The sequence below is a fragment of the Sorex araneus genome, chromosome 1 (genome assembly GCF_027595985.1).
Source record: "Sorex araneus isolate mSorAra2 chromosome 1, mSorAra2.pri, whole genome shotgun sequence".
NCBI classification, from domain to species: Eukaryota; Metazoa; Chordata; class Mammalia; order Eulipotyphla; family Soricidae; genus Sorex; species Sorex araneus.
Genome location: NC_073302.1, coordinates 191,531,143 through 191,546,091, shown reverse-complemented (window position 1 = coordinate 191,546,091; position 14,949 = coordinate 191,531,143). Strand labels below are relative to the sequence as shown.

The 14,949-nt window shown below is 39.8% G+C and overlaps 1 protein-coding gene across 1 annotated transcript in view; it reads right to left on the bottom strand.

Moving 5' to 3' along the window:
* The window catches only part of GCC2 (GRIP and coiled-coil domain containing 2), a 61,400-nt gene that overhangs the window by 45,354 nt on the left and 1,097 nt on the right, over positions 1-14,949 (bottom strand). Inside the window, 2 exon segments of the mRNA XM_055132445.1 lie at positions 698-802; positions 13,512-13,576. Of these exon segments, the coding sequence (XP_054988420.1) occupies positions 698-715 (18 nt within the window). The 5' untranslated portion in view covers positions 716-802; positions 13,512-13,576.

Here is a 14,949-nt window from a genome sequence, read left to right as displayed (position 1 = left end):
CCGATCCAAGGAGCCTTGGAGATCTCCAGATCCTGCACACCTGGGTTCCTTCGTCAGCTCCTCCATGCATGAGGCTCATTCGAACATGTGCAGAGTGGCCCTGAGCATGGCTGTGGCTGGGTTCAGGAGGTCAACTGGTGAGGCTCTGCTGGGGCCGGGGGGTGGGGTGGGGGGAAGACAATGACACTCGACCTGTCTCCTCCAAGGTGCCCCAGTGAAGCAGTTAGGTAAGGGGGCAAGAGACTGTGTCACTCTCTTCCGGGAGCTTGGTTTTAGTCTCTGGATGTTGGCCATTGATGGGATTACAAGGTGCCATGTAATAAATCATGTAAATTGTGTTAAGTCATAAAACTGTTATAGGTGATCCCAGCACAGTCTAAATAAAAAGAGTTTTTGGAAAAACTCAGTCCCTTACCAACAGGCAACTGAATAAACTGGACCTGAACAGATAATGGCATTCACAGAATGAGTTAGAACCAACTTATGAAATACTTTTCTATAAATACTATTCCTTTCATTTATAAAGAATTACATTACGGTTTATAGAAGAAAACAATAAAGCGTTAATTTTATGCGTAGTTGGTTATTTTTCTTTTTGATTATACTCTTATTTATAAAATGTGAAAATAAAAATGTTGGTGTTAGCTAAAATTTATACTACATAAGTTAATAAAAAGTAAGGAAAGTATGGTCTCACCTCAGCCTCTTTCTTCATTATAGTATTTTCCTTCTTCAGAGAAAGACACTGCTGCTCAGTCTCTGCTTTTTCCAGAAGAATAGCATCCAGACGTTCAGTCAGGACCTGTTTTGGTACATGATTATTTGTTTGCATGAGTTAATAATGGAATGACTATAGGCAAATTATCTCATTTCTTTCAATCCATGCTAAAGTAAAAACAAAATATTAGAAATATGCAGAAGAAAAACAGAAATTTCATTACCTTTTTTAGAAAACAAAGTGAACAAGAGTGCACTTAGTTAGAAAAAGAAAGAATGACAACCTAAAGAACTATATGCAGAAACACATATAGGAAGCTAGCAAAAACTATAGGAAATAAATGCTCTGGAACTGAAGGCTATGATATGTTAGGGATCAGCACCCTTAATGTGTGTGGGTTCAAAAATTGGAGACTGGTTAACTGACTATCTGAATAAAGACTGAAGAACTGGTCAGAGTATACAAGAAGTCGGTCATGTCCCTGTTCCTTAGAAGACAAGTTTACTCTGCAGAAATTAAACAAGTGAGGAAATTAATAAGATGGAACAAGATCAAACTCAGAGTCAGTTTTCCGAAATAAAAAAGGTAACAAATAGATAAATGTGTAAACACACAAAAAAAGGGAGCACAGAGCACAGGGCAGCGGTGCTTTATCTCTCCTGCCGCCTCTGTTCGGTAGTCTCCAGCCGCTTCCCCCACCATGGGGAGGTTGATGATGATGATGAGGCAGGTGAAGGAAGGAACGGGAGCCAGGCTGGTTGGTCTCAATTGCAGTTTATTCCATCCCCATCTCCATTCTCCTCTGATTCTCCTCCTGCTTCTTCCTCCCCCATGCTACTTCATTCTCCTTCTTGTTCTAGATCTGGATCTGGATCTGGATCTGGATCTGGCTTCTCCAGATCTGGCATTGGAACCCCCAGCCCACTCTTACAGCTTAATTAAATCCCCCAGCATAAGGGGTTGGGGCTACACATAGGTGTGGTCACAATCAATAAAGGTAAAATTCTTTATCTCAGGGGATGCTGCTTCTGCTCTTTCAGCAGGACACCTGCCCAAGAGTGGAATCCCATGGGTGTGTTTCTCCTCTCCTTGTCCAACCAACATATAAGCATTCATAATATCAATCATTTTGTATGGAAACAGCAAGAGATACATTAAGCTTACAGAATTGCTCTCCTGGGGCCATCTCGATCTCAGACTACAGTGCTCAGGCCAGATTAATCTTTCCTGTCCCTAGCAGGGCCCTAGTCTCGTCGTTAGGCACTTTGGCCAGGCCCATCTCAATGCCAGGGTAGCACATAACTCACTGCTTGCCCTGGGTCCGTCCTGTCTCTCATTGGGACCCTGCTTTTGGGGGTGCTAGGAAATAAGGGCAGCTGAGGCTTAAGTCGAGAAAGCAGATGCCCAGGAGTGAATAATATTCGAAGCCAATTAAATCCCATGTTACAAAAGCACATTAACAACTGTCTTTCTTTGTCCATACAAAAATGACATTGCTTTAAAGTAAACTATTCAAAAGACATAAGGAGAGAAAAAGGCAATATTAACTTACAAGTTCAGTGTCCTAGAAAGATCTGATTTTACAAACTAACAGAGTCTGGGATTAGGGGGGAAAAGCTGATTAACTGGTTGGGGAAGAGAGCATAGAGAAGTGGTTACAGATAGACAAAGGAATGGGAGTGACCCACTTTGATGGGTGTGACCCGATAACCTAAACTCCTTGTGGCAAGTGGAACAGGACATACCAATGTTGTCTTAAAATGTTTAGAGATTATTACCAGATAAACCTAAACTCTTTGTGGCAAGGAAAAAAGGACAAACCAGTGATATCCTATAGATAAACATTAGCAAGACTGCACAAATAAGCATCTACTATGTCATAAATTAGAGAAAATGTTATTATTTGACAATATATAAAAAATTAATGAAATGGATTAAAAAACTCCTAGAAAAATAGTTTCAATAATTAAGAAAATTGAAAACACTGTAGCACTGTCGTTCCATTTTTCATCTATTTGCTCGAGCAGGCACCAGTAACTTGTTGTTACTGTTTTTGGCATATTGAATATGCCACGGGTAGCTTGCCAGGCTCTGCCGAGCGAGCAGGATACTCTTGGTAGCTTGCCAGGCTCTCTGAGAGGGACAGAGGAATCAAACCAGGGTCGGCCGTGTGCAAGGCAAACGCCCTACCTGCTGATTTAAAGTTGTTCGTTACACACACAGATGAAAGAACTAGCTTTTAGAGTCCAATAACATTTTCAAAGAATATGTTTTTAAAGACAACACAATGAAAAATTTCCTGATGCATTAATCATTCCTAGGAAGCTACAGAGGATATGAGCTTAGGAAGATACTGAGCTAAGAAAGCTCTCCCGAAATTAGACTAATTAAGAAGAGTAAATGACATACAGGGGTTAATACAGGAAATCCTGCCTATACAGAAAGCATAGACATTCACAGGATCAAAGCAAAAGACCAATTACTTGAAAACGGTAGCCCTCAAGAACATTTAGACTAAATACAAGTGTTCAGGGGAAAATATACAAAATTATTTTAATTTTTAAAAGTAGGGCTCTGGGCTGGAGTGATAGCACAGTGGGTAGGGCGTTTGCCTTGCACACAGCCAACCCAGGTTCGAGTCCCAGCGTCCCATATGGTCCCCTGAGCACCGCCAGGAGTAATTCCTGAGTGCAGAGCCAGGAGTAACCCCTGTGCATTGCCGGGTGTGACCCAAAAAGAAAAAAAAAAAAAAAAAAACAAAAAAACCCACTAGGGCTCATTGTGAAAGATGGCTAAACTTTCATCAACTTTAACAGAAATTTAAAAGCCAAACATCTAAAATAAATCTAATGATAAAAAAGCACATTATACAGGTATGCAGAGGTAATTTCCACGTTATTTAATATTTTCATAAGCTATTCACTTTTTTTAATAAAAATTTTATTTTATTGAATCACCATGTGGAAAATTACAATGCTTTCAGGCTTAAATCTGCTGAAACAACCATCACTTCACCAGTGCCCATATTCCACCACCAAAGAAAAAAAAAACCAGTACACCCCCATCCTGGCCACCCCCCCTCCATAACTGATAAATTTCACTTTACTTTCTCTTTACTTTGGTTACATTCAATATTTCAACAAAAACCTCACTATTATTGTTAGGAGTTCCCCACTAGAGTCAGACCTGTTGTGAAGAGATATGAGGCTACCGCGGCCACACGGTTTTGGATTTCTGTACTTTAGCAACTAAGTCCAGGGAGATTTCTTCCAGATATTGGATCATTGCAAGCTTGTAACTCTCACCTGTGGTCGTCATAATATGGCGGTTGCCACACCCTTCACCCCGGCAAGGAAGAGGCAAGAGAAATACCTTTCCCCTCCTGGGCAGGTATGGGTCCGCAGCTTAGTTCTCAGTCTGGAGACATTCTGCAAGGAGCTTCCGATACCAAAAGTAGTTTAGCTGGCCTCTGGAGTCATGCTTGTGCAGCTGTGGAGAGCTATTTACTTTTTAAAAAAAGTTTTGGGGCATCACTTGGTTATGCTTAGGGGTTACTACTGGTTCTATACTCAGGAATTATTCTTGGTGGTACCTGAGAGTCCATATGGGATTGGGGGACCACACCTGGGTAGACTGTGTGCAAGGCCAAGTACCCTACCCATTGTACTCTCTCTGGCCCCTAGTACTTTTTTTTTAAAGCTGGCTGAGAGTTTTATTGATAATACAATGGAATTTGGAAGATGGCAAATTCATCCTAAATACAGCCATCTTGTCTGCAAGGATTTGTTACAGGAAAAGAACAGGGAAAATAAGAGTTAACTACAGGGGCTGGAGCAATAGCACAGCGGGTAGGGCGTTTGGGCTGATCTGGATTCAATTCCCAGCATCCCATATGGTCCCCTGAGCATTGCTAGGGGTAATTCCTGAGTGCAGAGCCAGGAGTAAACCCTGTGCATCGCCGGGTGTGACCTCCCCCCACCCCCCCCCCCCGCCCCAAAAAAGAGTTAACTACAGATAAGGACACAACAGATGGAAAATAAAATCCCCTCTTGGGCTGTTTCTCAGAGTGTACTACTCCCACTTGCTTATAAGCAAATCAAGGGTCAAGCTGAAAGTTAGGGGCAGGGAAACCAAAGCCACAATGTCCCTATCTTTAGTCTTTGGGGCAAATACGAGGTAAAAACGTTATAATTTTTATAATCTTTATTAGCTTTTTTGGTCATACCTGGCAATGCTCAGGGGTTGTTCCTAGTTCTTAACTCAGGAATTCCTCCTGGTGGTGCTCAGGGGACCATACAGGATGTTGGGAATCAAACCCAGGTCGGCCACGTGCAAAGCAAAACACCCTACCCACTGTGCTATCGCTCCAGAACCATGAGAGGTAAAAATTTTAAAGGTAAAATTAACCTGCCTGGCCGCATGGGAGAGCCTGGCAAGCTCCCCGTGGTGTATTCATGTGCCAAATACAGTAACAATGATGGGTCTCATTCTCCTGACCCTGAAAGAGCCTCTAATGTGGCACCTTTGCGAAGGACGAGTAAAGAGAGGCTGCTAAAATCTCAGCGCTAGGACAAATGGAGACGTTACTGGGCCTGCTTGAGCAAATTGAGGTTCAACAGGATGATATTGATAGCAAAAATTAACCATAAAAGAGACAGGAAGGACTGGAGCAATAACACAGAAGCAAGGCATTTGCCTTGCACACAGCCGACCTGGGTTCGATTCCCAGCATCCCATATGGTTCCCGGATCACCACCAGGAGTAATTTCTGAGTGCAGGGCCAGAGTACTCCTGAGCATAGCCAGGTGTGACCCAAAAAGAGAAAAAAAAAAAAAAAAAAGGAAGGAGACAGGGAACGGTTCCAACAGTTGGAATCCGAACAAAATGTTTCAAGTTAATGATTGGATCAAATGAAATGATGATGTGAAATAAATTAACAGGGATACAGCAGAAAGTAATACTAAGAGGGAAACAGAGCAGTATAGGCCTACTCAGGAAGGAAAAATCTCAAATTAACAATTAAACACATCTTCAAGATAAAGAAAAGTAATAAACAAATACCAAACTTAGCAAAAACACATTATATAAAAAATTTAGAAAAGCAACAACAACAAAGTGTCAATGAAACCAAGAGCTGATTCTTTAAGACCTTGCTCAATTGCTGAGGATAAAAAGAGATAACACCCAATTAAATCCAATCAGCAAGAAAAGAAAAATTATAATAGACCTCTTAGAAACATAAAAACAACTCTATGCCTGAAGTTGAGATGAATTCTCAGAATGGATGAATTCTCAGAACTCATAACCTCCCACGGTTCTATGAAAGAGGGGTAGAAAATATGATAAACCAATACAAGCAAAGAAACTGGAACAATAATTAAAAATCTCAAGAACAAAATGCCTAGTCCAGACATATTCTCTGGTGGAGTTCTAGTCAAACCTTCAAAGATCTACTACCACTTTTATACTCAAGCTCTTTCTAAATATTGAACATGAATCCTTCCTAACAGCTTCAATGATGCCAACATCACACAAATTACAAGAGCAGATAGATAATACTAAAAAAGAGTATTTTAGATTAATATCCCTGGTCTGAAAAACAATGCAAAAATTCTCAACAGGGGCTGAAGAGACAGTAAGGTGTTTTCTTTGCAGGCAGCTGACTCTGGTTTGATCTCTGGTACTCCATATGATCCCCCAACTATCACCAGGAGTGATGCCTGGACACAGAGCTAGAAGTATGCCAGAAGTATTACCAGGTATGGCCCAAGTACTACTCACCAAAAACAATAAACAAACAAAAAATCCTAGACAAAATCTGAGTGAATAGTGTTCAAAAACTTATCAAGGGGCCCAAGCTATAGTACAGTGAGTGGGTAGGGCGTTTGCCTTGCACGTGGACGACCCGGATTTGATCCCAGGCACCCCAAATGGTCCCCTAAGCACCGCTTAGAGTAATTCCTGAGCACAGAGCCAGGAGCAATCCTTGAGCATCGCTGGGTGTGACCCCCCCAAAAAAAAGAGCATCCAAAGAATCATGCGCCACAATCAAGTTAAATTCATGATTTCATAAATGCAAGTATGGTTCAATGTGTTTAAGTCAATTAAATACAGTATATCAACACACAAAAAGATAAAAATAAATCCATCACTCATGATTTTTAGAAGACATTCAATAAAATAAATATAGAAGAAGCCTTCCTGAAGTTACTAACAGCTCTCTAAAACAAACTAACAATCAATGTTAGTCTCAATGGTAAAAACCATGAAAGCATGCAAAGCAAGGTTGTCCACTGTAGGAGAACATGGGGTTTGTACTTTTAACCTTGCTGCAGGGAACTTAGTTTACCTTAGAGCAATGGCCTTTCTGTATGGACACAGGAAGAAAAAGTTAATAATATGCTTTGTAACTTAGGAGCTAACTGACTCCAATAATATTTACTCTCGGGCATCTGCTTTCTTAACTCAGTTGCCCTTAGTTCCTAAGACCCCAAAGCAGGGTCCCAAGGAGGGACAGAATGGACCCAGGGCAAGCTGTGAGCTACCCTGGCATCGAAATGGGCCAGGCCAAAGCACCAGAATACTCAACTATAAGTTGAGAGCATGATCATAGACAAACGCTGTCATGATCCAAAAGTAACGAGACTAGGACCCTGCTGGGGTTCCTTTCATAGTATTAAAACTAGAATATTATGTTCATCTAACTGCTATTGTAGAAAACAGGTTCTAGATTTGACCCTTCATCTAGAGTCATTTTTCAGTTATATGTAAGGGTTGTTTTTTTTTTTATGTTGATGTTCTTTGTTGCATTTAGAATCTGTTCCTCCGCCATTTAAATTTTCTTTTACTTACATTAAAATTCATTTATTTTAATTTGGTGTTGGTCCAAATTCAAAATTTTTGCTGTTTTTCTCTACCCCACTTTTTTGTAATTTGGCAACTTCTAACCTATGTATTATTGTAACATAAGGAAAGATTTAATTGTACTCTGTATCAGTAGTAATGATTACATCATGCCTTGAGATTTTTTTCATATACTGGCCTTTAGATAATTAAAGGACAATTGGCTTTAAAGGTAGGTCTGTTAACTCTCTTTGTGTGTTCCTGATGGAATTCACCATAGCCTTACAGCTTTTCTCAGAAGGTGACTTGTTAGAAGAGAAGTGGCATCTGCGTGTTCCAGAATCTGAACCTGGACAGTATATAAAGCATAAAAACCTGGAATTTGATTTAGTTCACCACGTTCAAGGATCCAGGATGCCAAAAATATGTGTGAACATTTGAAACATTTTTCATTTGCTGCTTTTTTCCCTTTGATCTAGTTAAAAGAATGTATTGTCTAATGGCATATAGTACTGCCTTTAATAGAAAATATAAATACTGGGACACATTTCACACATTGACTACCTGAGAAATTGTTTTGTGTCCCACTGTTATTAAAGCAAAAAGTATAATGTTCTTCACTTGAACTAATCAAATACAATAGATTATAAATTGTGTATTGTAAATAAAAGTTCACTCTGTGAGTGCACATTTTGGTAAATATTTATTTATGTTAGCATTTAAAAGTTTCAAAAATATGCATTTGACCAGGATAAATGAGGTATGTTGATCATGGCTTTGCTTTATACCTTGATATTAAAGCTGGTTTTTCATCCTGGTAAAAAAAAAAAAAAAAAAAAAAATAGAAAGACTAACCTGGTCTGAGGACTGAGGTCTGAAATACATAGTGAGATGTCCTCAGAAAGAACCAAACTTTAAGTTTATATATCTTACTGTGCTTATACAGAATAACATTGCTAAAAAATATTAGAAGTAAATTTACTGTAACTAAGCAGATTACTAGCTGAGGAAGGAAAAAAGGGACACCCCCTAACACACCCTTGAAGTTTGGACCCCACCCTTGAGCGGATGTCCTAGTAATCTTATCAAAATCCTTAAATGAGATTTTGTTAACCTTCCTCGAGAAATGGTCTTACCCTTCTTTGTTGATTTGTTAATGTTCAACCCACCTTTGTGTCACCACCCTATGTAATATGCTATATAAACTAAGACTGGGGGGCACTGGGGGAGACAGAAGACAGAAGAGATAGAGGAGACACATGAGAGGACACGGGAGAACAGAGAAGACACAGAAGCAGAGACAGAGAGAGGTCGGAAGAGACCAGAGGAGAGACTACAGAGACAGAGAGACAGACAGAAGAGAGCACAGTGGCACACACAGAAGCAGAGCACAAGGAGGAGCTGTCCCGATCTGGTCCATACACAGGGATCTGGTCCATACACAGCGGCTCGAGAACACCGAATGCGAGTGGTGCATGCGAATGCGAGTGGCGCGTGCAAGAAAGAGCTGCCCCGAGTGTCCATGAACAACAGACAACAGAACGACACGACAACAGAACGACACGATGCATCATCTTGTCTTCCCCTCCCACGCATGATGCCCTTGTGATTTTTTACAGTCCACTATTTCCACTAAGAATCAATATAGCACTGGCAGTTGTAACCACAGCAAATAGGCAAGAAAAAGGAACTAAACATATTCAAGTAGCACTGTAGCACTGTTGTCCTGTTGTTCATCAATTTGCTCAAGCGGGCACCAGTAATGTCTCCATTGGGAGACTTCCTGTGACTTTGGCATATCGAATACGCCACAGGTAGCTTGCCAGGCTCTGCTGTGCAGGCGGGATACTCTCGGTAGCTTGCCAGGCTCTCCAAGAGGGACGAAGGAATCTGGGTCAGCTGCATGCAAGGCAAACACCCTATCCGTTGTGCTATCACTCCATCCCAAGAAGGCATGATAATACACACAGACCTTAGTTTATTTAAAAACAAATTCCTAGAAACATTAAACCAGTACAACAAAATTACATACTATATAAAATCAATATACAAAAATTATGAGTGCGGTCCTATGCATGTATAATGGGCTAGAAAAGAAAGAAAAAAGATCACTTCTTCAAATGTACTGATGCTGCCACTGAAATGTGTGTAAAGCCACATCCAAGTGTGAGCCACTCAAAGTACATGCCAGTGACACCATCAACATGTTAGTGTCAAACACATCAAGTACTTTGTATTAACAGAAGATAAAACTATAAACCATTCATGAAAGATACAGAAAAGATCACCTGGAAATGGAAAAATACTGATATTCTTAGATTGGAAGAATCCACACTGCCAAAATGACCATCCACTGAGAACAGTATATATATTCAATACAATCCCTATCAAAATTCAAATAAGATTATTTAAGGACTTACAACAATCACTGTCATCCCGTTGCTCATCGATTTGTTTGAGTGGGCACCAGTAACGTCTCTCACTGAGAGACTTACTTATTGTTACTATTTTTGGCACCAATCACTATTAAAATTTGTATGGAATCACAAAATATCCCAAATAGCCAAAGCCATTCTAAGAGCAAAGAATTTGTGGCGAATCCCATTTCCTGGCTTGAGGCTATACTTTAAAGTTATATTAATCAAAACAGCATGGGCTCCAGTAAGGATGGTCTGTCTGAACTATGGGCAATAACTAGATTAAGGATAGACAATGGGTAGACCAGTGAATTAGAACTGAAAACCCAGAGAAAAACTTGGCAATCTATGATTAACAAAGAAACTGTGTTAATGTATTGATTAACAAAAGATCTATTCAACAGTGCTGGGAAAACAGGTTAAACAAATGCAAAAACAAAAACAAAAAGAAAAAAAAAAAGAGAAAAATCCACGTATTTCCTAGGACTCACGAAAGTTGAGTCAAAATGGATCAAGAAGGGCTGGAGTGATAGCACAGGCGTTTGCCTTGCACAAGGCCAACCCGGGTTCGAATCCCAGCAGCCGATATGGTCGGTCCCCTGAGCACCGCCAAGGGTAATTCTTGAGTGCAGATCCAGGAGTAACCCCTGTGCATCGCTGGGTGTGACCCAAAAAGAAAAGAAAAAAGGATCAAGAGGATATAGGCACACCAATGTCTATTGCAGCAACTAGCACAATAGCCAGGGCACAAAAACAACTCAAATGTCTGATAGACAAATGAATTCAGCAGTTATATACAAAATGTAATAATAGGCATTTAAAAGGAAAGATGAAATCATACGGTTTGCTGCAACTTGGATGGAACTGGACTTTAACATATTAAGTGAAGTAAATCTGGGAAAAGGACATGCCAGATGTTTTCACTTATGTGTGGTATAGAAAACAGCATGACAAAGGAATGGAACATATCAATATGGACAAACTCTTGTTCCTAGATTTGCAGAATGAGAATATCTAAAAAGGGGAGAAAGAGAGAGGAGGGAGAAAGAGAAGGCATATCTATACCAGGCACTTTGGTGGCATAGATTTGGTGGTAAATATGATGATCAAAATCATAAAAACAAGCTACTATCTACACGTGTCTTAATGGTAATAATTTTTTAAAAGGTATAAAAGGAGGAGTGGGTATATAGGTAAAAATTTTTTGGGTCTTTGAAGAGGAATGCTAACAATCCGGCGGGGGGGGGGAATTCAGTGTTAGAATACTGTCAGTCTAAAACTCCTAATAATACTGTAAATCATGATGTCTAAATACATTTTTTAAGAGAATTTATATTTATTTATTTATTTATGGCTTTTTGAGTCACACCCAGCGATGCTGAGGCTTACTCCTGGCTCTGCACTCAGCAATTACTCCTGGCAATGTTTCGGGGACGATATAGAATGCTTGGGATGGAACCCGGGTCGGCTGTGTGTAAGGCAAGTGCCCTCCCTGCTGTACCATCTATTACTCCAGCCCTAATAAAAAATTTTTTTAAATATGAAACTTCCGTTTAGTGTGGTTACATGCATAAAATACTTCCTACAATATATGGAGCTATTAATCATAAAGATTAAGCACTGATGTGACAGATCCAGTACTAAGTGCTATACAATTTATTAACTCATAATGTAACTCTTTCACTCAGAATACCCCCTCAACCAAAATGATAATCACAATTACCCTGATAAGCATATTATCTCAGTCATCAGATAAAGAATCTCAGTCAGCAGATGAAGACAAATATCAAGGAACAACAGGCCAGAAAGATAGCATAGTGGTTAGAGCATTTGCCTTGCACGCAGCTGACCTGGGTTCAACTTCTAGCATGCCATATGGTACTCTGAGCCAGCCAGGAGCAGAGATCCAGGAGTAAGTCCTGAGCACAGCTAGGTGTTGCCCAAAATCAATAAACATAAGTAATACATTATGGCCATCACACAGCTAGCGAGTGACTAAGACTATGAAGATTTGTATATGATAGCCTGACTCCAGACTCAGTACTGTTAACTACCAAATATTTCGACTGTCGCTAATTAAATAAACACACATTTGCCAATAAAACTAAGAAAATCACTATAAATTCAGTAATACTTAAATGAATCAGTTTATTCTGAATCCAAAAGTATTCGGGCAGACCTTTCATGTTCTGATATAAAATATATACTGTTTGGGCTGGAGAGCTAGAAGAGCAGGTAAGGTGTGTTCTGTACACAGCCAACCTAGGATTGATCCCTGGCACATATAGGGTCCCCAAGTACCGCCATGAGTGATCCCTGAGCACAGTCAGGTCTGTCCTCTTCCCTCCCCAACAGCTGAATCATGAAATGATAGTGCATGATATGCAAAGGAGTCAAAAACACCTTGTTGTACTCCCGAAAAGTACTACAGTTCACAAACTGTGACCCACTTAAAAATATATGGTAAGACTTCAATTATAAATATGGAAAAGAAAAACATGACTTCACAGCTTCGAAAAACAAAGGAAAGTTTAAAGTTCAGGCCAAAGCTGGAGAGTTGAGCAATTTGGTACACACCTTGCTGCAGCTGACCAGGTCTGGTCCCTAGTACACGGTTCCTAAACTCCATTCTACCCTAAGCATTGCTGCATATGGTCGTGGAGACACTCAGCACTGCTAATCTCTGGCCCTGGTTAGCACAGGCAGTGCCACATTCATGGGTCCTCAGAGAACTGCCTGGAGTGGCACCTAGCACCACTTTGGAGGCCCTACTCCAACCAAAGAAACAAAATAAAAAGGAAAAGAGTCAGGCCAAATGAGATAGGAAAAAGTACTGTTAGTAATAAGGGCATATAAGAAATAAGAAACTCAGGTTCTTAAAAAGGAAACATTACAACAATAGTACTATTATCTGGGAGTAGCATACAGTGCTAGTGAGTCCAGTTTGGGAGTAAAAAATGAGGCATCCAACATAAAAGTTAAGGAAACAGGAGAGTATAGTAGGATGCATGAAATAAGAGAGTTGAGGTATCTCAAAAATCAAGAATCCTAAAAATTAGCACTATCAGTGAATGTCTACAGAAGCAGATTTGGTCATGCTGGGTATGAATAAAGAGAGAGAACTGTGTGAAGAGTCTTTCTAATTCCCCCAACATCTATGAGATTTTGATCAGTACTAATGCCCAGGGCTATACATCCAAAGATAATCTGATAATTACCTCAGTCCAGAGTACTGACTGGGTTTTCTAAGAAGAGGAAATAAAATGAGGGAAAAACTGTAACGATCCAGTATGTGGGATGAAAAGAAGAGAATATCCATGGCATACAGAGAGCCTATTGGTCGTTTAGCCCTCTTTTTATATTAAACAGAAGGTAAAAACTTTAACCAAGAGCAGGGGGAAATGGGTAAATAGGGAAAGTAAGTCCTATAGCACTCTGACAGGGTAACAGCACTCAGGAAATGTGGCTTATCATCAGTCTTTCCCCTTAAGCATATAAAAATTAAAAAGCAGTATTAATATCTGTTTCAATACCTTAATAATATCATCAGAACCTCCAATAGGCTTTGACTTAAATTCTTCAATTTCTTTCTCTAATTCTAAAAAACAAACAACAACAAAAAATCAGTTCAGAAATGAAGGAATTTCTAAATGATAATCGTCTTTGAAAAAAACTCACTATAAAATATACCTAATAAGCATATGTTCTGAGAAAGGTCATTACATTTGTTTTTGTACTACACCAGGTAGCGCTGGAGTACTGTGGTACTCAGAGGATCAAATCTGGAACTCGTGCTTTAACCAGTTGTGCAATCACCCCATGCTTGAGAAAGTATTTTTACCCAGAATTAGCTTTTGTTTCCTTATTAATTTGGGGAGGGCCTCCCAAACAGGGATCCCCACCAGATGGGCCAGGGGTTTAGTACACCAGGCCAAGGATGCAAAGCAGCTTAGCCCTGCCATACTGGGAATATTCAGGAGACCCCAACAGTACCCCAAGTACTTCCGCTAACCTCTATACTATTTCCTGTACCCAGTATTATTTTCTTAATTCCTGTTTTACTATGGAAAACATCAATCAACAGATAAAAAGTAGAGAGAACAGTATGAGTCTATCTCTACTCATCATAGCAACTATTGTATAGCTGATGTTGAACATCAAACTTAAATATTAACTTCCTCTTCCTTTTCTTACCCATGCTGTATTTTTTTAAGCAAACCTCAGACACTACGATTTCAGTTATAAGTAACTTTTTTACTCTATAAAGCAACAACCTAACTCACAGTAAAGATAAATGCCAATCTTTGTGTCCAATTTATGTCTAGGTCTAGATCTTAGCACTCCTTTCCAAATAAATTATTACAGAATGATCCAACTCCCAAAACACAATTATGATACTTTTCTGGTAAAAAGTAAGTCTTGACCTATAAACTAGTTGGTTAATAACTGATAAGTCACTGGAAATAAAAAAGATCACCCATGTACACTAAAGAAGCATACTTAAGTCCCTTTTTTTATATGCACTGTTCTAGCACTGCTGTCCTGCTGTTCACCGATTTGCTCGAATGGGCACCAGTAACGTCTCCATTGGGAGAATTGTTGCAACTGCTTTTTATGGCATATCAAATATGTCACAGGTAGCTTGCCAGGCTCTGCCGTGCAGGCGGGATACTCTCGGTAGCTTGCCGGGTCTCCAAGAGGGACGAAGGAATCAAACCTGGGTCAGCCACGTGCAGGGCAAACGCCCCATCCATTGTGCTATCGCTTCAGCCCAAAAAGGCATGACAGTACATATAAATCTTAGTTTACTTAAAAACAAACTCCTAGGAACATTAAACCAGTATAACAAAGTTACATATTGTAAAATCACTTTTGATATAATAAAGGGAAACTGAATAAAATCAACTTGAGCAACTAAATATACTTAAAATTCCAAGAGTAGATTTTTTTTTTTTTTGGCATCATACCCAG